A 23294-nucleotide genomic window follows, 5' to 3' on the forward strand; every position below is an offset into this window, starting at 1 on the left:
TTTAAGATTGGAGGCATGACTTCTACTAACATATGGTAAATTCTAGAAGCCAACAGGAGACTTTTAATCCCTTTATTTTTGGATCTGATTTCTGTTTGAACAAGGTAAGGTGGGTGAACCAGAGTAAGTTGTTTCATTTCATCCATAAGAGATGACTACAGTAGTGAAAGATCCTTTTGTTTTCTTTCATCTGTAAAATTCTGAGTCTATTCTCTAAACGCTGAATTATTTCTAGTCTGGAAAAAAAGTGTATTTGTGAATCGAGTGGGAGTTTTCTTCCACTGCCTTTGTTTGCCCATCTCCTATGCATAGTGAGAAGAATTATAGGTTACATGACCCCCTGGTGTCTCTGTGGTGTGGCAATCTCATCTCAAAGAAATTTAAAACTTATTTTGAGCAGCATATTTGAGGAAGAAGAGCCAGTTCATTCATTGGCTCATTCATGGCCAAAATACACGAGTGGTGAGCTCCTCAAGTGAGATGGAGGCAACACCTCTTTCATATCCAACAGCGAGGCTGAGGAAAGATCCCTGCATCGGAACCCAGGAACCCTGAGGTTTAAATCCATTTGTGTGAATTTGGACAGATTACTTTAGCAATCTGAATTTCAGCCTTCCTATCTTTAAAATGTGTATAAGGCCTTAGAGGTTTGTTGCAGTATGTAAAAGTAGATCATGTATGTAAAATAGTATAGTGGTGGGCACTGAATAAAGGGTTTATTATTAACAATAAAATCTATCTCATGTATTGAAAATTAAAGAAAGTTAGAAGGGAATAGGCACTATTTCACTAAGTAAAGTATTGGTCACAATATTTCAGAGTATGTAAATGAACGTTTTCAACCTTAAAATGAACACATATCTAGTTAAAATAAGCTCTTCTAAAGAAATAATATTTCTGAAGCAGAACTGTGATATTTCAGGGAGTCATTTGAACCTCATTGATGATCTAACTTTTTGTATTTTGCAGAGAAACACTAGAGATTCAGAGAAGGCAAGTGATTGCCCACTTAGGTGCTGGAAGACATTAGCAGTTGTCTTTCCCTCCATGTCTAGCTTTTTTCCTTCCTTATTAAGAAAAGGTTAATTTATTCAGAACAACAGTGTGCTCTGCCATAAAACTACATTTCCCTTGCAGTGTTGGGTGCTCATGTGACAGCTTTGGCCAATGAGAAACAAGAGAAGCCCCTGGGTGGGTCTTCCTGGAGAGCCCTCTAAAAATGGCTAACTCAGCCGGTCGGGGTCTTCTATTTTGCCCTTTGCTTTTATCCTTTTCCTGCCTGAAATGTAAACATGATGGCTGGAGCTCCAGCACATCTACAGAACATGAAGATGGCAGAGCAGAAAGCTAAAAGGAGCTAGAAAGAGACATTGGCACCCCCAAGTCCAGCCCTGGGTCCTTATCTCTTTATTATCTTTCACATGACAGAAAAAAAAAACTTCAACAAAAAACCCTTGTTGTAGTTTACCTATTATTATTTAGATTTCCTGTTTCCTGTTTGATTGACAAGGTCAACCTTGACCTAATACCAACATCTAAGCAGAGAAAGAGTCCGGCTACCCACCCTCTGCACAGCTTTCGAAGTCATAGGTTCACAAAGCCATTGCCTTATTGGGAGTCCATGTACCCCAGTTCCCAACCAGCAACAGGTTGGTTGCTTAAGTATTCTCCAGGAACAGGGACTGCAAAGGCAGGTTCCTGGGCTACTCATCCCCAGGGATTTGTACACGGTGAGTCTTGGTGGGATTTGGGAATCAACCTTTTTGAAAACTTTCCCCAAGGTGCTCAGCTTCACTAATTATGAGGGAAATGCAAGTTGAAACTGTAACGTGATCCCACTGCACACTCACAAGAGTGAGCTAAAATGTAGAAGACTAGCAACACCAACTTTTGGCAAAAATGTGTGGAGCAAGTGTCCCTCTTGTATACTGCTCGAAGTAGGGTCAGTGGGTGCACCCACTTTGCAAAGCTATTTGGCAGCATCTCCTAGAGGTGCATGTATGTGCACCCATGACTCGACATTTCTACTCCCTAGTGCGCACCCAAGTGAAATGCATCTATATGTTTATTAAAAGACATGTACAAAACATTCCTAGCAACATCACTCACGATAGCCCCAGAGTGAAAACAATCCAAACATCCATCCATACAATGAAGTGATCCTCAATAATGAGAATGAATAACCTATAACTACATACACAACATGGAGGAATCTCTCAGACAGAATGTTGAACAAAAATCTCCCTACTAGAAGGGAACAGGGAGTTATTGTTTAATGAGTACAGAGTTTCAGTTTAGGAAGTTGAAAAAGTCCTGGGATGGATGGTAGTGATGGTTGTGCTACAGTGTGACACTATTTAATACCACTGAACTACACCTAAAAATGGTTAAAATAGTGAATTTTATGTTATATGTATTTTACTGCAAGAAAAGGTAAAAGTAAAACTACTTAGTTACTTAGTACTTTACAATTTGTAAAGCACTTTCACTTGCATTATCTTATTACAGCAACTCTGAGAAGTAGCCAGGGCCATTATTAATACCCTCATATTACAGATAAGAAAATGAAAGCTCATTTAGTTTAAGTGAATAGCTAAGCGACACAAAGCTAAAAGTGGCAGGGTCAGAATTAGGAACCAGAACCCTAGTCCCCTGCTCTTATTACTCTATACCAAACTACTTTTTACAGAAAGGTACTTGGCCCCTAACAATTGATGATGACAGTGAACTTCACTAGCAAATGCTCAACTTTCATTTGCCAAACAGGTACAGAAATCATTAACTAGGTGTACTTTTCTCCCCATCACAACAATAATATTATGAAGGACAAAACAGAATATGAGAACTGAAACAGCCAGGAAATGCTCAATAGTCATTTGTTAATTCATTATCATAACCTTAGTTCCTTTTTAACGGACAATATCTTGGTGGGCTAGAATTTTTATTTAGTCAAATATTCCTTAAAGTTCTTTTGTAGGCTGTTAGATTTCTTGAGAATGTTTTTACTGTGGTTAAAAAGGAGTTTTTACAGTTGCCATGTAATTTGATTCTGTATCTGATAGGATTTTTGAAAAATAGTTCTAATTTTTAAAAAATAAATGACATGAAAAATAACAACAAAAAAAAAAATCTCCCTACTGCTACTTAGGAAATGCTCTGTTTCTTGGTTTGGGTGCTGGTTGCATGGGTCTGTTCATTTTGTCAAAATGTTACGGAGTTATAACCCAGTGATATTCTTAGCATATGTTGTACTCTAGCAAAGAGTTTACATTAAAAATCCATCCCCTGGAAGGAAGGCAATTTTAGAAAAGTTGTTCCAGCCCAGCACATGGGTCACTTTCTGGAAGATTCTCTTGAGCCCCCAATTTTTCTCCTTATGACATCTACTGCTTAGACCTAGCTCAGCTCTTTAGAACCACACAGAAAGCTCCGTGTCCTATGAGAGAAACCTAAACATTCAAAGGTGGCAATCACCCCCACCAAAGAATTTTTTTAATTTCTGTAATATTGGTCACACTGGGAGATGTGACCAATATTCTCTGTGATTCAAGTGGGCATTTTCAAGCACTTGTCAGAAAATCACCTTATGAGACTAAACTACAAAGTAACTGGTCAGAAGAAAGAAATGGTTTCCTTTTGCCTTTTTCCTCCCTTGGAGTCATGGAGTAGGGACAGTTATTTTCTCACTTTCAAGATCCTAATATTCAGAAATTTAGACAGGATAATATGTTTACTGTATTCAGAGTGCTTTGGGTTTTCTTTTTGGACCTGGGGTAGGAAACAGCCCTTGACTGCTTGACTGATGACCCCTGGATGCTGTATCTCAACAAGGAGATAAGCTGTAGGGACTATTCTATGGAGGGCCTCTCCCTCCTTCTCCATCTGGGCTCTCTCTTGAGGCTATTTATCCTGACCAGTGGTTTTTAGTTTTAGCTACTGGAGCCACTTTGCCTACAGGGTCAGAAAGCCAGAGGTACCTTGGAATTTATTTCCCCAGGGGTGGGCTTTAGTCAATGAACTAGCTACCAGAAGAACGTGATAGCCCAGCTCCCTTGATTGAGGTAGAACAAACTTTGAGGCATAATTTGTGCTCTAGAGCTCCTACAGGATTAGGCTGAGGTCAGAATTCCTCTTGAAATTCCCCCTTGCTTAGATCCCTTCCCCTGCCTCATTATGGGTCTTTCCTGGGAGCCCTTACTTAATAAATCACTTGCACCAAAATCTTATCTCAGGGTCTGCTTCCAACCTCAGGAGGTTGGTGTTTTGAAGAATTAGGATTAGCTTCCATGATGGGCTTCCACCTCTTGCCAGGTATTATGTTTTTTTTTCTTCTTTTGGCAACAAAGAACATTAAATTCATGATCATCGCTCCAAAAACAGAGTGTGCCTAAGTGGTGCCTGCTTTCCTTTTTTGTGTGTGCAAGCTAGAAGAATGGTGAACCATTGAGGCAGAGCCGTGAAGCTGCTCAGGAATCTAGCAGCCTTGCTCCACCACTCTGGTGTATTCAGGTTGTCCTGTTGTATATATGTGGCGATGGACAAGTGATCTTCTGCTTTCCAAAATCCCAGGAGACTGTAAGTCAAGTACTGCTTTCTGGGTTGAAATGGGGACCAGAAACCCTTCTTCTTTTTGGAGCATTCCCTGGCCCTGTGAGGCTCAGCAGTAGGCAGTAGGCTTCTCTCTGTCTCCTCCCATCTGCAGTGAGCAAAGCTGGCTCAGACTCTGGGGCCCACTCAGGCCCTGAGATGAACAGTTTCCTCTTTAGAAATGCACATTATGTGTAAATAAATTTCGGTTTCTATGTTCAATAGGGCAGAGGTCTCAATGCTTAATAGTTAATCTTTGGCCAGTGTCTGTGTCTTGGTGTCCTAAATTTTCCACTCAACTTTTGTTAGAAAAATCAAAGTTTAGACTGGTCCAAAGGAAGGAGACAGTCTCCCTTTGGGGTCTTATGTGTAAAAGGAGGATGATTATGCCTTCTCTGTGAATACAGAGGTTAGACTAGATAATCTTTTGAAGTCCCTTCCTATTCTAGAACCAACACCTGCCTCCTTTACAAAGCAGAAAATGCACTGTGTACGTGGAGAGAGACAAGCAGGGCTGCCTAGACATTGATGCTCGAAGCTCCAGCTGCCTAGCAACTGCTGACAGGGATGGGGAGCTCAACTCCCCTTCCCCAGGGGCCTGAATCCAACTTCTGAGAAGTTGCCAGGTGCTGCATTCTCTGACAGCTCCATGCCACCTGATATTGACACTCACACCACGTGCACTGTGTCTGAAGCCCACATGGCCTTTCCTTGAATATAAGGCCAGGCTCTGGCATCGCTAAGAGAAGGTACGGTCACGGGTGGGCAGGTACTCCACTGAGGTGCAAAGCCAAGGTGTATCCAGCAGTAACAATATGAGGCCCTTCTGCAGGATGGTGAGAACATAGGGATGGTCTCCTCTTACCTATAGCTTGGGAGATTTCCCAGTAAAGCCCATATCTTGGTCTACACCGCGTGACTTTGCTCACCTTGTTTCAGTGTTAAAAAGTGAATTTACTTTGTGAATTAACAGAGCTCAAGTAGGAATGCCCTGTCCACATGTTGAGATACCTTGCTAGATACCCAGCTTGGTCATTAGATTTTCCTTCATTTAGCCAATTGCATTACTGGAGTAAAATAGTCAAGGGATACCCAGAGGATAAAGGGGTGGATTCTATGGATTTAGAAATATCTATGTGCCTCTATTCAGTATCTGAATAAGTTGCTGGTATGTGCTGGTGGGTATTGAAGTTCTGTGTTCTCCCAGGGATGTGGTTTTATGGTGTGAGTGTGCGTATGTGTATCACAGAAATGCCCATCAGACTTCCTTGCCCTTGACTATCCATAGGCTGTTACATCTACGGACACCTGCTATGTGGGTGGAAAGACACATGTCGGTCTACACTGCAGAGCTGGCCCTGTGCCCATATCTATAAACATACTTAGCCTCCAAAGCCAGTGCAAACACGCCAGCTGCCTCGGGAGCAGCCGCAGATGTCCCAGAATGCCTCAGAGTGCAGTTGCCATACAAATCTGTGGTCGCCTGGAAGGGAAGACATTGAGTAATGAATGAAGAAGTCACACTATTTGGAACCCCTGAACAATGTGGAGCAGGGGATTATTTAATTTCTCTTATTTAAATTATGCTTTGTTCTGAAGATGAAGGTGAAGATAAAGATAAGCTTAGCATCCATATACTTGTCTCTTTTGCCATAAATTTCATCTGAGCTTCCTAGTAGCCCATGAAAAAGGACATGTAATAAGTTTTAGTTACAGTGTCCACTGGGTAAGTTGATTGTTCAAAGAAGCCTCTCTGTGCAGGGACTAGAGAGAACTTCATTTCCTGAATCCTAAAAGGAGACACTAGGAGGTAGAAAGTGCTAAGTCAGTGTCACCACCGTGGTTTTGTTGCTTTGGGACTGGCTCGTGGGAAGGCCAAGGGCCACTGCATCAGCATTTCTTTTCCCTTCATGAAGGAAAGGCTGGCATTCCCAAGGAGGAAAGAATAGATGTGTTCATCTAAAGTCTCATAGAAGGACAGGCTAGTAAAAAGAAATAATTCTATGGGCGGTGCCTGTGGCTCAAGGAGTAGGGCGCCAGCCCCATATACCTTCTACATCTAAAATCCATGGAGTGATTCTGAGACTTGTTGAGTCAAGACCACCCGATATGTGGGTATCTCCTCCACCACTTTAATGTAGCAGGGAGACCGATAAACTGACCGATAAAAGAGAGAAATCTCATTTCCAATGTTTATGAGAGCCAGAGTTCTCTTTAAAATCATGTATGAACCACAGGAATTCTTCCTCTTCCTCTGACTGTAGGATCCTAAAGAGAGCCTATTTATTTTAAGGAACAAAGTATCAGGAAGGTTTAAGGGCATCTGTTGAGCAAAATTACATTAGTCACAGGAAACTCAAGGCCCTTCCTCAGCCCAAATAGAAAGACAGTCATGGATAAGGGTTGAGGACAAAGTTTCACCACTGGGAGGCCCTTGAGGCAGCGAGGGGAGTCTCTAGGGACAGGAGTGAAGCATCACACACAGAACAGCCTGAGGTCTCCCTGACCGGTCGCTGTCCGCTTTACTTTTCTCCCTTTCTGCCCGTACAGTCTATAAGACAAGAAGGGGAAACGCTCCCTTCTGCTTGCTCCCTGAGACCAAGGGGGAACCCAGGAGGGGTCATGGTAGGGACAGGCTGTTCGGGTCTGTGTCTTTTATAGGTAAAGGGTTTCTCTCCCTTACACAGGAGCCTGGCCGTCTTGCCACAGTGGGAGCCCAGATGTGAATGTGGGGTCAAAGCAGTAGACGGTAAAAAACATTTTCTTCTGAGTGCCTGACCCTCTCTGTCTGGAGAAGCCGCCGTGGAGGTGGCTGGTTGGTTAGGACGTAGTTCATACATGACTACTGAACCACATATTAAATTCCAGGTTGACATGTGAGTAAAGGAAGCAGAGAGAAGAAAAGATCCAAAAAATTCATTATGCCCTACAGATGATGTCCGTCTAAGGAGCTTGGGAAATTCACCATTTTGCCTGGTTGCCAAGGAATGAAGGAAGGAAGATACTTTTTGATCAGAAAAGAACAACAAATGGCCTAAATTTATATTTATGTTTTTAAAATCATAGATTCATTTAAAAATATGATAAAAAATGACAACTCTTTTCTTGAGAAAAATACATACATGTGCCCAAATTTAGGGGGCTTATTGATTCAGAAAAGTCCATTCATAGATACTGTTTTTTTTAATTACTATAATACATAGACCAGTTCTTGGTGTCATGGTGTCAGTGAGTTAGTTATAGCAACAATGAATTCATTATTCTTGTAAGCGATGTTATGGGTAAACTTATTGATAAACCAGACTTCATCATTATTTGTAACCCAAAACAATAAACGAGAAAATATACAGAAAGAGAGTTGGAAAGGAGTCATTGCTAGTCCTGCTTCCAACTTGCAAAATGACAGGTCTCAACTTTGTAAGAAAGCATGATTGGGCATGGCCAGATGGCTTCCACCCCCAGAACCTGGCTAACTCTGAGGGAAGGGAGGGGCGCAGTGTCAGAGTCTCCAGTGTCCCACCCCATCACAGAGGGGCAGTGGCCACCAGCGAACAAGGACAGAAAACGGCCACACTCACCACGCCGGCCTCGGGGTTCCTCTTCCTCCCATTGCTGAAGGTGGAGGCCAGGGTGGAGGAGCAGCTCTCATCGTACAAGGCGGTCCTGCCGTCGTTGATGGCCGAGTTGATGGAGATGGTCCACATGCTAGAGGCGTAGCCATCACAGTTGCAGTCATCGTAACTGCCACCATCTCCAGATGCCCACACGTAGATGCTGCCTTTGCCGCCGCGTCCCTGGGGGAGTGGGGGGAGTCGAGTTGGGTCCCAGACCAGGGAAGGCTCTGCCCTGGAGGGTCCTCAGCAGCTGAACGTTGTGACTGGATGTGTTTTTTAATGGGGTTGGAGACCATATCCTTCTGGCAGGACACCATGGAGGACTTTTCTTCAGAGAAGATATTAATATAAAAAGTCACCTGAATTTGCAATTTAAACTGGGGATAATGAGGTAGGAAAATCAGGAATTTTCCTTAAAATTTACAAATGAACTGTAAAAAAGACAAAGTATATAGAAAGGAAAATGAGAAGCAGGAGAGGAATGGCCCGATCCTGGGCGGCTGAGGGAGAGAGGTATGGTGACAATTGTCATTCCATTCTTAGGTATCCTTGCGTATGTGACACCTCAGTAAAAACGTAAGCATCTGTATTCTACATGAGATATACAGGATATTTATAGTGGATATATACCTTTTATTTTAAATAGTTATACTTATCATATATAAATTTACATATCTAACATGTAGATATTGTAAATGTAAAATATACACTTCCACCAAAATATATAAAAATCTTACATGTGTGTATATATATATTTTCATTTTTTTGTCCAATTGGATCATACTAGAATCTTTTAAAACACATTATTATGACATTTTACTGGTGTAAGGAACACCAAATATGGGAAGAATGTCTAATTTGATCAAATAAAACATACAGCAAATAAATAAAAACAAACAAACAAAAATACAGCAAATAAAACTTTCTACACATAATAGTATGCATGGTAGTTATTACCAGCTTCTGATTAGTGTAAATAGCAAGCTTTGTCAGAAGTACCTATAGTTAGCGTCATGCTTGTGTTCAAACCCTGTTCTTGGTGGTTATTTTTGAAATCTTTTCTTTTTCTTTCCCCTATCTTCCGTGAGTATTCTTCTGTCTACTGCAACCCAGGATTGGGCCATTCCTTTCTTCCTTCCCACTTTCTTACCCTAGGCACTGGGGCTGTGTGGCCTAGAGGAGAGTAGCTGGCAGTGTGGGAGGTGGGGAGGAGGTTGGGGTGGGCTGCAGGTGTGCAACCTCCACCCACTCCCCGGTCTGGTTTGGGATGGCTCAGTGCCCCTGTACAGAAAGAAGACAGGAAATAGTGGCAGAGAAACTCTGTCCCTGCACAACCACCAGGCGTCCACAGGCCCAACTCAGTGTGGTTAAAGGTGGAGAAACCAGAGGGAAGAGAGACAGTTGGATTCCTTCCAAGGTCTCTCTGCCTCCTGACATTTCCGACAAGTGACATTTTCAATTGCTTCTAACAGGACTGGGAGTTAATTAGCCTGTGATCGATTGAATCGATTATTCAGCCACTAGCTGGGAACTGTCCTCAGAGTCTTGGTAAATCTATTGGGAAAAACTCCACCAAAACAAAGACCTGCTCTCAAAAACCAGGACAGAGAGAGAAACACATCATTCCTGCAGCTGGTGCAGAGAATCACAGTCTCAGACAGACTCAGGTTTGGGCTCCGTGTCAAGAAATGCACCTTCAGATGTGAATCAGGATGGGTGAGGCTGACCATCTGTGGAACTTTCCCCTGAACTAGTCCACACATGGGCTACTAGTGAGATGAATCAAGCTTTGCTGAAAGGAAATCGATTCTAAACTGTTCTCATCTTGGTATGGAGGTATGATTGATCGTGACCCTAATGTTTCATGATTCCCTGTATCCATGCCTTTTGCAAGGTGACTTTGCAGCCCCACCCATCAAGAGGAGGAGTCAATTTCCTGCCCTAGAAGCCAACCTGGCTTTAGCCAACAGAATGTAGTGGAAAGTGATTCTGTGTCAGGACTAAGCATAGGTCCCAAGAAGTCCTGTGCACTGTGGTCTCTCTCAGAACTGCTACACACCATGAGAATAAACGCAGGTTAGCTTCCTGTTTGAGAGAGACACATACTCCAGTCAAATTCACTGCCTCTGCTGCCAGCTGCCAGGCACAGGAGGGAGGCCATCCTAGACCAGTCAGTCCTTAGCTCACCTTCCACCTGGCCACGGAAGCATGAATGAGGCCTCTGAGATTAGCCAAGGCTGGTCTAGATCAGCAAGACAACCCACATAACCTTAGACCCATGAGCAACATTAAACAGTGATTATTTTAAGCTACCAAATTTTGGTGCAATTTGTTCGCAGACAGTTCACTATGGACACAGAAACTACAAGCCTGTTTGTGATCAGCAAGCAGCAAACATTAATTTTGTATTGCACTATCAGACTTGCCCCCAAGAATACTTTCTTTCCTAGGAATATTAAACTTCATTTTCTCGAAGTCAGATAGAATGCATGAGGCAATAAAAATTACATTCCTGCTTTCAGTGACTGCCTTTTCACACAAAACAGTTTTTGGTTTCTAGAGAAGATGGGCTGGTGAGGAGAAAACAGTGGTTCTGGGGGCAGAAATGAATGGGGACAGGCCATCCATAGGAGGAGTGGGGGATGGGATGGGGCTGTTAGTGGCATGCCATACTGCTGTGGTTTGAGTGCATGTGTCCCCTCAAAATTCATCTATAGGAACCTAAGACCCAAGGTGATAGCATTAAGAGGTGATTAAGTCGGGCGGCGCCTGTGGCTCAGTCGGTAAGGCGCCGGCCCCATATGCCGAGGGTGGCGGGTTCAAACCCCGCCCCGGCCAAACTGCAACCAAAAAATAGCCGGACCTTGTGGCGCGCGCCTGTAGTCCCAGCTGCTCGGGAGGCTGAGGCAAGAGAATCACGTAAGCCCAGGAGTTGGAGGTTGCTGTGAGCTGTGTGAGGCCATGGCACTCTACTGAGGGCCATAAAGTGAGACTCTGTCTCTACAAAAAAAAAAAAAAAAAAAAAGAGGTGATTAAGTCATGAGGGTTCTGCTCTCATGAGTGAGATTAGTGTCTTTATAAAAGGGCTCCAGCGGAGTAGGTAGGTCCCTTTTTGCCCTTCTACCAGGTATGGACACAGTGTTCGTCCCTCTGGAGGATAAAGCAGCAGGACATCACCTGGAAGCAGAGAGCAAGCCTTCCCCAGACACCCAACCTGCCAGCGGCCCCTGCATTGTGAGAAATACCTTTCTCCTCTTTACAAATTACCCAGTCGGTGGTATTTTGTAATAGCAACATGAACTGGTTAAGATACACAGGTTACAATGATGTCCTGAGATCCAATTCAGTTCCTCAGCTTCACCTGAACAGGAGCTGGGCAGAAAACGAGGCAGAACAACTGTGACCCACACCCAAACAATAACCAGTTAAGGACGCAACGCACGGGACGACGGTCGAGAATCAGAGTAGGCATTTCTCGGGCACCTACTATGTGCCAGGCATTGCTCTACTTACCCATCACCCTATTGAATCCCCACAGTAGCCCTACACGGTAGCACCATTTACACCAGCCACACAGAGGAATAAAATACTGAGGAAGAAATTTAACACACTAAAAAAATAAAAATGCTTCGAAATTCAATGAACACTCTGAAGGGAGGGCCACACGTGAAGACCTGACACTGTGGAAAGACACACCATGACGTTCATGAACCGAAAGGCACCACCGCAGAGAAGTCCATTTTTCCTGTGTTTATTTATGTACAAGTCTAACACGATCCCAATAAATACAGAGGACAGTATCAAGGAAGATTCAATAAGGCACACTAGGAACAGGTGGCAAAGAAAAGCCCCAAACCCAGACCATGTGTGGGAGGTCACCCAGAGACTAGGAGCTCACTGAGATCCGGGGGCTGGGACCGCGCGAGTCTGCAGTGGCGGGAGCTGGACTGCAGGGGGCGGAGTCGCCGCCCTTACACTGCTGCGCATGCTCAGTGAATAGCCAGGCTGTCCCCTGCCCTTACTCTTACCCGGTCCTTGCTGCCCCCTTGCTCTTTTGTTTTTTTTTTTTTTAAGAGGGGGAGTGCATTTACTGTCCTGCCCAGGAAGGAATGAGTGCGCCCATCCCCACCCGCCCGTGAACTCTTACACTCTTACCCCTGCTTTAACCCCCGTGCTGACGTCTTTTTTTTTTTTTTTTTTTTTTTGCAGTTTATGGCCGGGGCTGGGTTTGAACCCGCTACCTCCGGCATATGGGGACGGCGCCCTACTCCTTTGAGCCACAGGCGCCGCCCATGTGCTGACTTCTTTTTGAAACAGCCGGCTTGAACCCAAGTGAACGAAGGCCACATTGCTCACACGGAACCTGGACTCCGCTTCCTTCGTTCATGTCTCATTTTCCACCCTTGACCTCTCATTAGGTGAAATTAAATAGGCGGGGCAACTCCGCTTTGGATCGTCCTCGAATCCGCCAGTCTTTTGAAGTTTAGTGAGATTAACATTTCTCAAAAGTTTTCATCAAAAGAAAAGTTTTCACCTGGGTACTAGGGATGGTGCTTAACGTCGCACCTTCTCTACCAAGGGTGATCTTTGCCCTCAGGGGTGTTGTTGGAGACATTAAGAGAGTTACAACTCTGTATGTGTGCGCACGTGCGCGTTTTACTGGCATCTTGTGAATATAGGCCAGTATGCGCCTAAATTTTACAACTGCAAGACAGCCTATTCACTCCCTAGCAGAATTTTCTTGAGCACACTGTCAATAGTACCCTGGTTGAGAAACTGATGGCAAAGGGCAGTGAATTAATTGGAACCTGCTGGTTTTAAGGACGCGACCTAAAACAGCCTTTCACAAGCCCAAGACTTCTTAAAAGTTCATGCAGATTTTGTATTTTGGTCATAATATAAAAATAATGTTACACATTGTTTACCATCAGCCAAGGCGAAGTTCCAGCTATACACCGGTGTGGCAGCTCCCTGCTGCACCCTGCACATCACCTGCATTCTAGGAGGTAAAAATACTCCACTTTCAGAAGTTTGGGGTAGAGTCAGTCAATCCCTTCACCCTAAGCAATAAGTAGTGAGTGACCTGGGATAACAACTAGACCAGGAGCTGGTCCGGTGTTGGTATGGGTGTGCAGATCCTTGGGGAGGCAACACTGGGATAGCTTTCCTTTCCTAAACACTCGATTTTTTAAGTATGGTAATGGTGCATTAAGATGTCAGAGTGAGGAGTGACTGTCTCGTCACTTTGACATCTTAATGCACCATTACCATACTTAAAAAAAGTTATTATATTTTTTATTATGAAAATAACACTATTGTAGAATAACTGGAATATAAACCATGAAGAAGAAAATAAAAATTCTTTATAATCTTCCAAGCACTGATATTTTGTGGATTCCTCACAGTTTTACGTATAAATGTAAAGCATAAGAACAGGTTTGAAAATAAAATTGGGATCATAAAATAGATACATTTTCATGGCCTGCTTAAAATGTATTTGTCATTTACTATTATTTAATTAACATTCCCTTATTTGATTAAATACTCTTCTATACCATAAGTTTTCATTAGTCTTATTAAATACTTTATCATTTCTCTTCTTAGACACTGTTTCTGAACAATGTTCCATATATGTCTAAGTTATTAAAAGTGCTTTCTGATTAAATGAACATACTGGTAATTTTTATATATGTTTTTGTATTTCTACTTATTTCCTTGCCTGAGTTTCTCAATGAGGGAATTTTGGGTGAAAATAAATTAATGTTTGAAGATTCTTGATCCTTATTACCACATTATTGCTTTTGATAAAGTTTGTTAACAATTTATATTTTCACCAGTAGTGCACGAAAGCTCCACAGTCAGTCCATGTGGGTCACCATTTAGAAGTGCCATTTATTAAAAATAGTTTTGCCTTTTGAGCAAAAATGGTACCTCATTGTTTTGAGCTATAAATTTTTTTCACTAAGGTTGAGTTTATCTTTTTGTATCTTTCCTGTTCATTTGTAGTCTTGTTTTCTGAATAACTTAAGAAAGCCTCCAGCCCCAAAAGATTGACTTTTTTCTTTCACAGTATTCTTCTTTTTATTAATTTGTAAGAGCTCTTCCTATATTAAGGGACTTAACTAGATTTTTATCATCCATATTGCATATACATTTACCTAATTTTTCCTTTTTATTTTGTGCATTTAATTTATTGACTTGCAAAAGTTTTTCCATTATATTACTTTAATCTGTTATTAAATCTATTATTAAAATATGTACCTTCTACAATCACATATTTTAAATACCATATAAAGCAATGTATTGACTTATATTGACTTTCTTAACTCCTAGTTCACGAAACCATTTTATGCAAACTATTCACAAATATCTTTGACATTTGTGTATTTGTGCTCACCAGATTATCAGTTACTTTTTAAGTTAGCAGTCCCCAATATTTTTGGCACCAGGGACAGGTTTCATGGAAGACAATTTTCCCATGGACTGGGGGTGATGGGATAGGAGGAGGAACTCAGGTGGTGATGTGAGCAATGGTGAGTGGCTATAAATACAGATGAAGCTTCACTCACTTGCCCACCACTCACCTCCTGCCATGTGGCCCAGTTCCTAACAGGCCAGGAACCAGGACCTTTTTTGTACCAGGGACAGGTTTCATGGAAGACCATTATTCCATCGATGGAGGTATGGTGGGTGGGAGAGGGACAAGACAGGAAGCAGAGCTCAGGCAATGATGCTACTCGGTTCCTAACAGGCCAAAGAGCTCCCTGGCCTGGGAGTTGGGACCCCAGTTTAAGTTACCTGTTTTTCTGAGCTGGTGGTAGTCATTGTTGCTGTTCGCTAAGTATTTTTAGCTGTCTGAGCCCGTCACAAAGTCGTCTTGTTTTTGGATGGAGCCCCGTAAGTCATTTTAATCAATGAGTCGTGAGCGGAAGTGACTGATGTGCACCATCGCTTGTAGGCTGAAACATCTACTGGCCAGTGGCCCTGCCAGTTCTGTGGTTCAACAGGAGTAGGGTGTCAGGTTTTCTGGAATTGCCAAACTGAGGATGGTGCAGTCACCCTTAGCCTTTGGTTTAAATCCTTAACTCCTTCCAGTATTTAATGGTACCTGTAGTCATCTTTAATTATTGCCTGGCTTGCGATGCAACCACCTTGGAAGTCAGAGTCCCGTGTTACCCTGTCTGCTGTGGATACAGACACATCCTGGTGACTAATCTTTCTAATATGAAAGGTGCTGGTGAGTCTATGTTCACACCCATCTCTCAACTGAATGAATTTCTCTCTCTGCCTAAATGGGTCAACACACCAATAAAGCCAAAGGGGTGGGTGACCAACTGTCTTGGTTTGCCCAGGACTGAAGGGTTTCCTGGGATGCAGGACTTTGAATGCTCAAAATAGGAAAGTCCCAGGCAAACTGGGATGATTGGTCACAAGAAACATCTGAACCCCACCAGCCTTTTCTTCTATTTCTCTTTATCTCAGAAATGAAAAGAGGGATGGTAACTGTTTCACAGGCTGAGTTGCAGACCATGCTGCAGCAGGCCTTGGTCTGGCTGTGGGGTATATAAATCAGGACTCGTGGAGTATTGCTGAGAGCTCCTGGGCAGGAGGCATTCGTCGCCTGCCAGAGCCCTTGGCACTTGCTGCCACCGTGTGTGACCCACAGCTCTGATTAAATTTCAGCAGGCAGCACTGTGGCCTCTCTCGCCCATGCTTGATTAATCCCCATCTCCCAGGCAGCCCTTCTTTCCTGAGTGGTAGCTTTCTTACAAGTGCCTCCCTCCACACATTTCCATGGGAAGACCTGAGATCTGTGCTTGTGCCCTTTGCACCCTCTCTGGGAACAAACAATCAATGCTCTGTCTCATCTGCACCTCTGAGAATTTTCTGTGGCTTTGTCTTTAAATACTCCTAAGATATTCCCTTTAAGTAGCAACCCCAAAGAGTGATTAATAAGAGGTTGGGATGTAGTCATCAGAGCCAGCCAAAAGTGAGCCAGGGTTGCCCTGGGTGACTGCATTTCCTCAAGATATGGACAGAAGTTCATGAATCAATTGTCACTTTGAAGGCCCTCTAACATTGTCAGCCTCCCCTTTCTGGTTGTCAGAGTAAAATTAGATGCTGGGCTCCATAATGGTTAGCCTTTGTTGCTCCATCAGTTTCTTTCCAAGGGCTATATCTCTTTTTTGTAAACAGTAAACCCATTGCCTAACTAGTGCTTTACTTATTGAAAGAGTATGACTCTCAGTGATGAAGTCTTAGATTAGGTTGTGCTCAAACTGGACTCTGGTGGTTGTGGCAGATGGCAGTGGGCATTGGCCAGTATCTTTTGGATCTTAGAATTTCTTGTGCCTAAGAATTTCCAAATGCTAGCATATGCATCTTTTGTCTAAGGGCTTCCTGCCAAGAGGCTGAAGGCCGCTCTACAGACCTGCCCCCAGGCCACAAGTGCTGGGGCATTTATACCTTTTGGGAACAAATCTCAACCAATAGCTTCCATCCTGGAAACTTTGCCATGGGGTGTGGTAATTTCAGTGTTAAGTTCTACTTGGTTTTCTACAGTTTCCTGGTGGATGTGAGCTCTAGGCCATCACAGCAGTAGCTGGCTGGATAACATGCCCTGTGAGGGCCCCTCGCCTTCCCTGTCATAACTCCCATTCACCACTGACATCCCCCGTAAACTACCTGATCTTGTCTCTAAGTCTGCTTCTAGGGAATTCCAAACTAAAAAAGAAATCAATCATTGTACTATCTCATAATGTAGGGGTCTATGACTGTCACCCACTTCCCATATATAATGCAAGAAGTGCTTTAACTGTAAACTCAACATGTAGAGTACAAAGTCAAAGAAGAAAAGATTAAATTAAGCAAAGGAAAAATGATTTCCTTCTTGCCTTCTCCTCATTGCCTCCCTCAAGTATTTATTGAGCAAACATCTGAGGCACAGACTCAGATCCCTAAGGAGCCAGGTAAGAGATGTTTATATACGAAGCAGGCATCATCAGGTAATTGGGAATGGTGGGGTCTGTGGCAAATAGTGCACAACCTGATAAAGGTCTCTTATTCTCCTCTTCTTTTCCTTTTCCTCTTAAAATAATTTGTGTTGTTAAACCAAATATATGTACAGGATGCTGAAATTCAAAGATCAACATGAGAACCACCTTTGTGCAATGGATAATTAGCTGAATCCTTTGTTTATGTGGGGATCACCTTTCAGATGTTCCAAACATAAACCTTTCAGATGATTCCACCTTTCAGAGCTGGATTTTCCTTGAGAGTAGACCAGACAGCTAAAGTAATTGGGAGAAAAAAAATCTTTGCTAATGTATAATGCACCATCACTTATAAAATTCTATAATATTGTCTAAAAATGTCATCTTGGAACAAGGAAAGAATCATTCCCACAGCTTGAGGAAAAGTCAAATGAGAGATCATGTATTTTTCATCAGACTCACCTCACTTTCTAAAATATTTACAAGCCGTCATCTGGAGATCAGTCATAACAAATTTTCTCTTAAGCTTCAGAGTGCTTGGCACGTTTTGCAGGACAATCACCCATGAAAGGGCCTTTTTTACTTGCAGCCAGGGAGGCTACAGATGGAGGAGAGAGAAATACCCAGCTTTGAGATGTGGTGGAGCAGTTCAGAAGTCCCTGGCAAGTGACAGGAGCCACACAGGGGTGTGCTGCATTGAGCACCATCTGCATTATAAATTGGGATGTAGGGCAGATGTCACCTATCTGCCTCTCTTTTGAGCTTGAGTGTCAAAAAAAATGCCTTTCAGTGAAAAATCCATGTCTGCTGGGCCATCTGCCAAATGTTTCCCTGGGTGCCTGCTGTTAGCTGGTCCTGGGCTTGGATGTGTAACCATTTCTCTCCAGTGACACAGTGACTAATGCAATAAGGGAACAAGCTGTTGGTGTGATCTTAAGTGCTCCTTAAGGAGGCAGGTCATTGGAACAGCTCAGGGACATACCTCCTGCTACCTGATCTTGTGGGAAGATATTCTTTTACTGTCTTGTATTATTCAAATGTCGGGGCCTGGCTGCTGTTTCAGGTGGGTTGAATTTGAACAGCAGATTGGCATAACCTTGTAATGAAACATCTCTTTATTATTTTTTCAACGAGGGTCTCAGAGTGTAGTAGTCAGTATTTAGCTGCTGTCATGATGCTGTTCACTTGAGGGACTCTGTTTCCCATTTCATAATTATGTTTCTGGGATTCCTGTGTTAAATGTAAGACTGCTGGGTTTCTCAAGGGGTGATGGTTTTATTTGACTTACTTGGAAAAGAAGTCCTCCACAGTCTTGGAGTAACTTAAGTCCCTTGTTGGGAAACTTGTCATTTTTGCAGAAACATAAAAGCTTAGGGTTTCATCTACTTTTTTTCCTTCAGTTTTTCCCTTTTCCAAGGAGAATTTTGAGATTCATTAAGGCAAGGCTGGCCTTTCTTTTCAGGTAAAACACTGTACCTATACGTAATGCTATAATTTAAGGGAAGACAGCAGAGTCCTCTAATGGGGTGTGCTGGCAAATGATTAACAATCAACTCTCTGAAGAGGGCATAAAGGAAGTTATTAACAGTGTTTGGCAATTTCCATGTCTAATTTCAAGCTACCAATGTAATGTCACAGGTAGCAATTTCAGCATGGCACTGCCCCTAACTCAGAAACATTTTTCTTTTCCGGTGTTACATCAAGAGAATTTTTGCATGCTGTATTAGAAAATGGCAAGAGAGACCTATCAAGGTCCCAAACAAGAAGAAAAAAATTGTCACTGGATCAACTATCAACCATCTTGACTATGAATGAGAGAGCCTTGAAAACTGACCTTGAAAACTGACCAGGTTAATTCCACACTGAGTCTGGCCAAATCTCTTTTTTGACTGTCCATTTTAAAACTGGAAGGGCTGCCATAACAAAGTACTACAAGTTGTGTGGCATAGACAACAGAAATGTATTGCCTAGCAGTTCCGGAGACTAGAACTTCAAGACTGAAGTGTTGGCAGAGTTGGTTCTCTCTGAGGCTGTGAGGAAGAATCTACTCCACAGCTCTGTCCCAGTTTCTGGTGAGTTGTTGGCCGTCTTTGGTGTTCCTTGCCTCTAGCTGCATCACCCAATATCTGCCTTCATCTTCATATGGCATTTTCCCTGTATGCGTGTTTATGTCCAAATTCCCTCCTCCTTTTTCTATTTCTAAAAAAAGGGTACTAATCATATTGGATTATGGGCCCAGTCTACTTCAATATGACCTCATCTTAACTAATTACGTCTACAACGATCCCATTCATTTACAAGTAAGGTTTGAGTTTTTGGGTGTTAGGACTGTAATATATGAATATTTGGGGATATAACTGAACCCACAACAGAAAGGGAAAATATGGTCTTGTATTTCTATTCAGACCTTTGAAAGAATTCAGGAACTCAGAAGAAACTTCTCTATCAGAGGCCTGAGAAGACTGGGTGAATATAGATGACCATCATTTGATGTTATCAGGAGGAGAAAGAAAGGAGTTTTGGTAGAAACCTTCTGACTGACATCTGACCCTTCAAGTTCTGAACCTTTCTAACAGAATCAAGACAAGAGTCAAGAGTCAGATATCCTGGAGGCAGTTAGGGCAGGGGTCAGAAGGAGAAGGCCAATGAGATAAGAAGGTCATAAGAACATGAATAAACTTAGCTAAGATAAAGGTAACTAATAGGGCCCCTTTAGTTATTTTATTTTAGCCATAATGTCTTTATCTAAGGGAAAAGGGGGAATTCCTTTAATCAGGGCAGGCACACAGTTGAAGCAACAGTGTCCCTAAATGAACTACTCTCCTTAACATAGTAAAAATGACATCTACTGGTGTCATGACACTTTGCAAATGCCATTGCAATTCCTGAAAGTTCTTACCCTCTCAGGTCAAGAAAGGGGAGGGTTCCCAGTTCTAGGACTATCCCTCTTTCCCAGAAAATCCATGAGTATTCTACTCCCATTTAGCATAGCATTAAGATTGAATATAAAAGGACAGAGCCCGACCTGGAGTGACACTGTTCCTTATTGGAGCAGTCTGTTCTCTGCCATCTTTGAGAGTATACCATCTGTTTTATCCTCTATCTTTAATACATGTCATTGCTTCCTGAGTGACCCTGCTTTGGAATTCTTTCTTGCATGGAGGTAAAGAACCCTCTCTGCTGGCATGGACAGTGGTCTGGGGGGGTCAGAAACATATGTCTTCATTTTGGAGACTGCCTTATTTTGGAGAGGGAGTCTCCCCTAATTTGGGTCCAAAATTTTTCCAAAAGCCACGGGGGCAGGTAGTAGCCAGAGCCGAGGCTGATAGGTTGAGAAAAGCAAGTGTGCTAATGAGGCCGTATCCAAGTGGAAACACTCCATGAGCGTCAGCCTCAAGGAAGAGGAAGAATGGGCTGGGGGGAAGGGGAGAAGCCGGGGAGAAGCCATGAAGCCATCAGAGTGAGGGTGACCCAGTTTCATGACTGAGGAGCCTCGTGGGCTCTCCACATACTCTTGAGGCCAGTGCTCTGCAGCAGCCTTGGGTCAGAGCATCTGTCTGGTCTCAGGCTATCTGAGGTCCTACCCAAGCACACCTCACTGTGCTCATCCCTCCTGGTGTGTTCCTACAAGAAATCCTTCTAGCAACACAGATGCAAAAGGAGCATATGGCTCAGTCCTCAATCTATCCATCCCACCCATCACTGTGATGAGGAAACATTGCTCTTACTTCCAGAAAATGCATCCCCTCCATTGCCCTTTTGTATTCATTGTTAGCTTTCAAAAACCATATGTTAGAGGCTTTGTATCTTAGAGTTACATGATTTGTATCCCAGAGGTCAGTCACTAGAGCAACATCTCTCAAAGTTAATGGGATCTTCCTGAAATGAGGTATCTGATGCATCAGGTGGGTGGGTGAGGTCAAGACTCTGTACTTCTCACACTGTCAGGGGCCTGTGGCCACACTTTGAGATCAGTGATGCAGACCATTGTACAGAAGGATGTGAGGAAAGGGGACACAAAGTGACTAATCTGAAGTTCTCAGCCAATAGGGGCAGAATCGAGGTTTGAACTTGGGTCCCTCAACTCCCAGGCTGAGCTCTCCACCTGTTGAAATATCCCTGCACCAGGCATTGCAATCCTGTTCGCAGATGCAATAGGCTTTAAACCAACCAAAATAATTAAGGATAAAGATGGACACTTCATATTTGTTAAAGGTAATACTCAATATGATGAGATCTCAATTATTAATATTTATGCACTCAACCACAATGCACCTCAATTTATAAGAGAAACTCTAACAGACATGAGCAACTCGATTTCCTCCACTTCCATAGTAGTTGGAGATTTTAACACCCCTTTAGCAGTCCTGGATAGATCCTCCAAAAAGAAGCTAAGCAAAGAAATTTTAGATTAAAACTCAACCATTCAACATCTGGACTTAACAGACATCTACAGAACATTTCATCCCCAAAAAACTGAATACACATTCTTCTCATCAGCCCACGGAACATACTCCAAAATCGACCACATCCTAGGCCACAAATCTAACCTCAGCAAATTTAAAAAAATAGAAATTATACCTTGCATCTTCTCAGACCATCATGGAATAAAAGTTGAACTAAATAACAACAGGATCCTGCATACCCATACAAAAACATGGAAGCTAAACAACCTTATGCTGAAGGATACATGGGTTATAGACAAGATTAAGAAGGAAATCACCATATTTTTGGAACAAAACAACAATCAAGACACGAATTACCAGAACCTCTGGGATACCGCAAAGGCAGTCCTCAGAGGGAAATTTATAGCACTGCAAGCCTTCCTCAACAAAACGGAAAGAGAAGAAGTCAGTAGCTTAATGGAACATCTCAAGCAACTGGAGAAAGAAGAACACTTCAACCCCAAACGCAGCAGAAGAAAAGAAATAACCAAAATCACGGCAGAATTAAATGAAATTGAAAACAAAAGAATTATACAACAGATCAATAAATCCAAAAGCTGGTTTGTTGAAAAGATCAATAAAATAGATAAACCTTTGGCCAACCTAACCAGGAAAAAAAAGAGTGAAATGTCTAATTTCATCAATCAGAAATGGTAATGATGAAACAACAACAGACCCCTCAGAAATTCAAAAAATCTTTAACGAATACTACAAGAAACTCTACTCTCACAAATATGAAAATCTGAAAGAAATTGACCAATACCTGGAAGCATGCCACCTACCAAGACTTAGCCAGAACGAAGTGGAAATGTTGAACAGGCCTATATCAAGTTCTGAAATAGCATCAACTATACAAAACCTCCCTAAAACGAAAAGCCCAGGACCAGATGGCTTTACGTCAGAATTCTATCAAACATTTAAAGAAGAACTAGTACCTATACTACTAAACCTCTTCCAAAATACAGAAAAAGAAGGAATATTACCCAGCACATTCTACGAAGCAAACATCACCTTGATCCCCAAACCAGGGAAAGACCCAACAAGAAAAGAAAATTATAGACCAATATCGCTAATGAATATAGATGCTAAAATACTCAATAAGACCCTAACAAACAGAATCCAACAACACATCAAAAAAATTATACACCATGACCAAGTTGGATTTATCCTAGGGTCTCAAGGCTGGTTCAATATACGTAAATCTATAAATGTAATTCAACACATAAACAAACTTAAAAATAAAGACCATATGATTCTTTCAATTGATGCAGAAAAAGCTTTTGATAATATCCAGCATTCCTTCATGATCAGAGCACTTAAGAAAATTGGTATAGTAGGGACATTTCTTAAACTGATAGAGGCCATCTACAGCAACCCCACAGCCAATATCGTATTGAATGGAGTTAAATTGAAATCATTTCCACTTAGATCAGGAAGCAGGCAAGGTTGCCCATTGTCTCCATTGCTCTTTAACATTGTAATGGAAGTTTGAGCCATTGCAATTAGGGAAGAAAAGGCGATCAAGGGTATCCACATAGGGTCAGAAGAGATCAAACTTTCACTCTTCGCAGATGATATGATTGTATATCTGGAAAACTCTAGGGATTCTACTACAAAACTTTTAGAAGTGATCAAGGAATACAGCAATGTCTCAG

General features: G+C 42.4%; 1 protein-coding gene across 1 annotated transcript in view; it reads right to left on the reverse strand.

Annotated features, from left to right (window-relative positions):
- PCSK2 (proprotein convertase subtilisin/kexin type 2) overlaps positions 1-23294 on the reverse strand; it is a 280892-nt gene that overhangs the window by 16117 nt on the left and 241481 nt on the right. The window contains exons 9-10 of the mRNA XM_053574440.1: positions 8166-8381; positions 5970-6070 (exon numbers count right to left, since the gene is read on the reverse strand). Coding sequence (XP_053430415.1) covers positions 5970-6070; positions 8166-8381 — 317 coding nt within the window. The remainder of the gene's footprint in view (positions 1-5969; positions 6071-8165; positions 8382-23294) is intronic.

The sequence above is a fragment of the Nycticebus coucang genome, chromosome 21 (assembly GCF_027406575.1).
Source record: "Nycticebus coucang isolate mNycCou1 chromosome 21, mNycCou1.pri, whole genome shotgun sequence".
Taxonomy (NCBI): domain Eukaryota; kingdom Metazoa; phylum Chordata; class Mammalia; order Primates; family Lorisidae; genus Nycticebus; species Nycticebus coucang.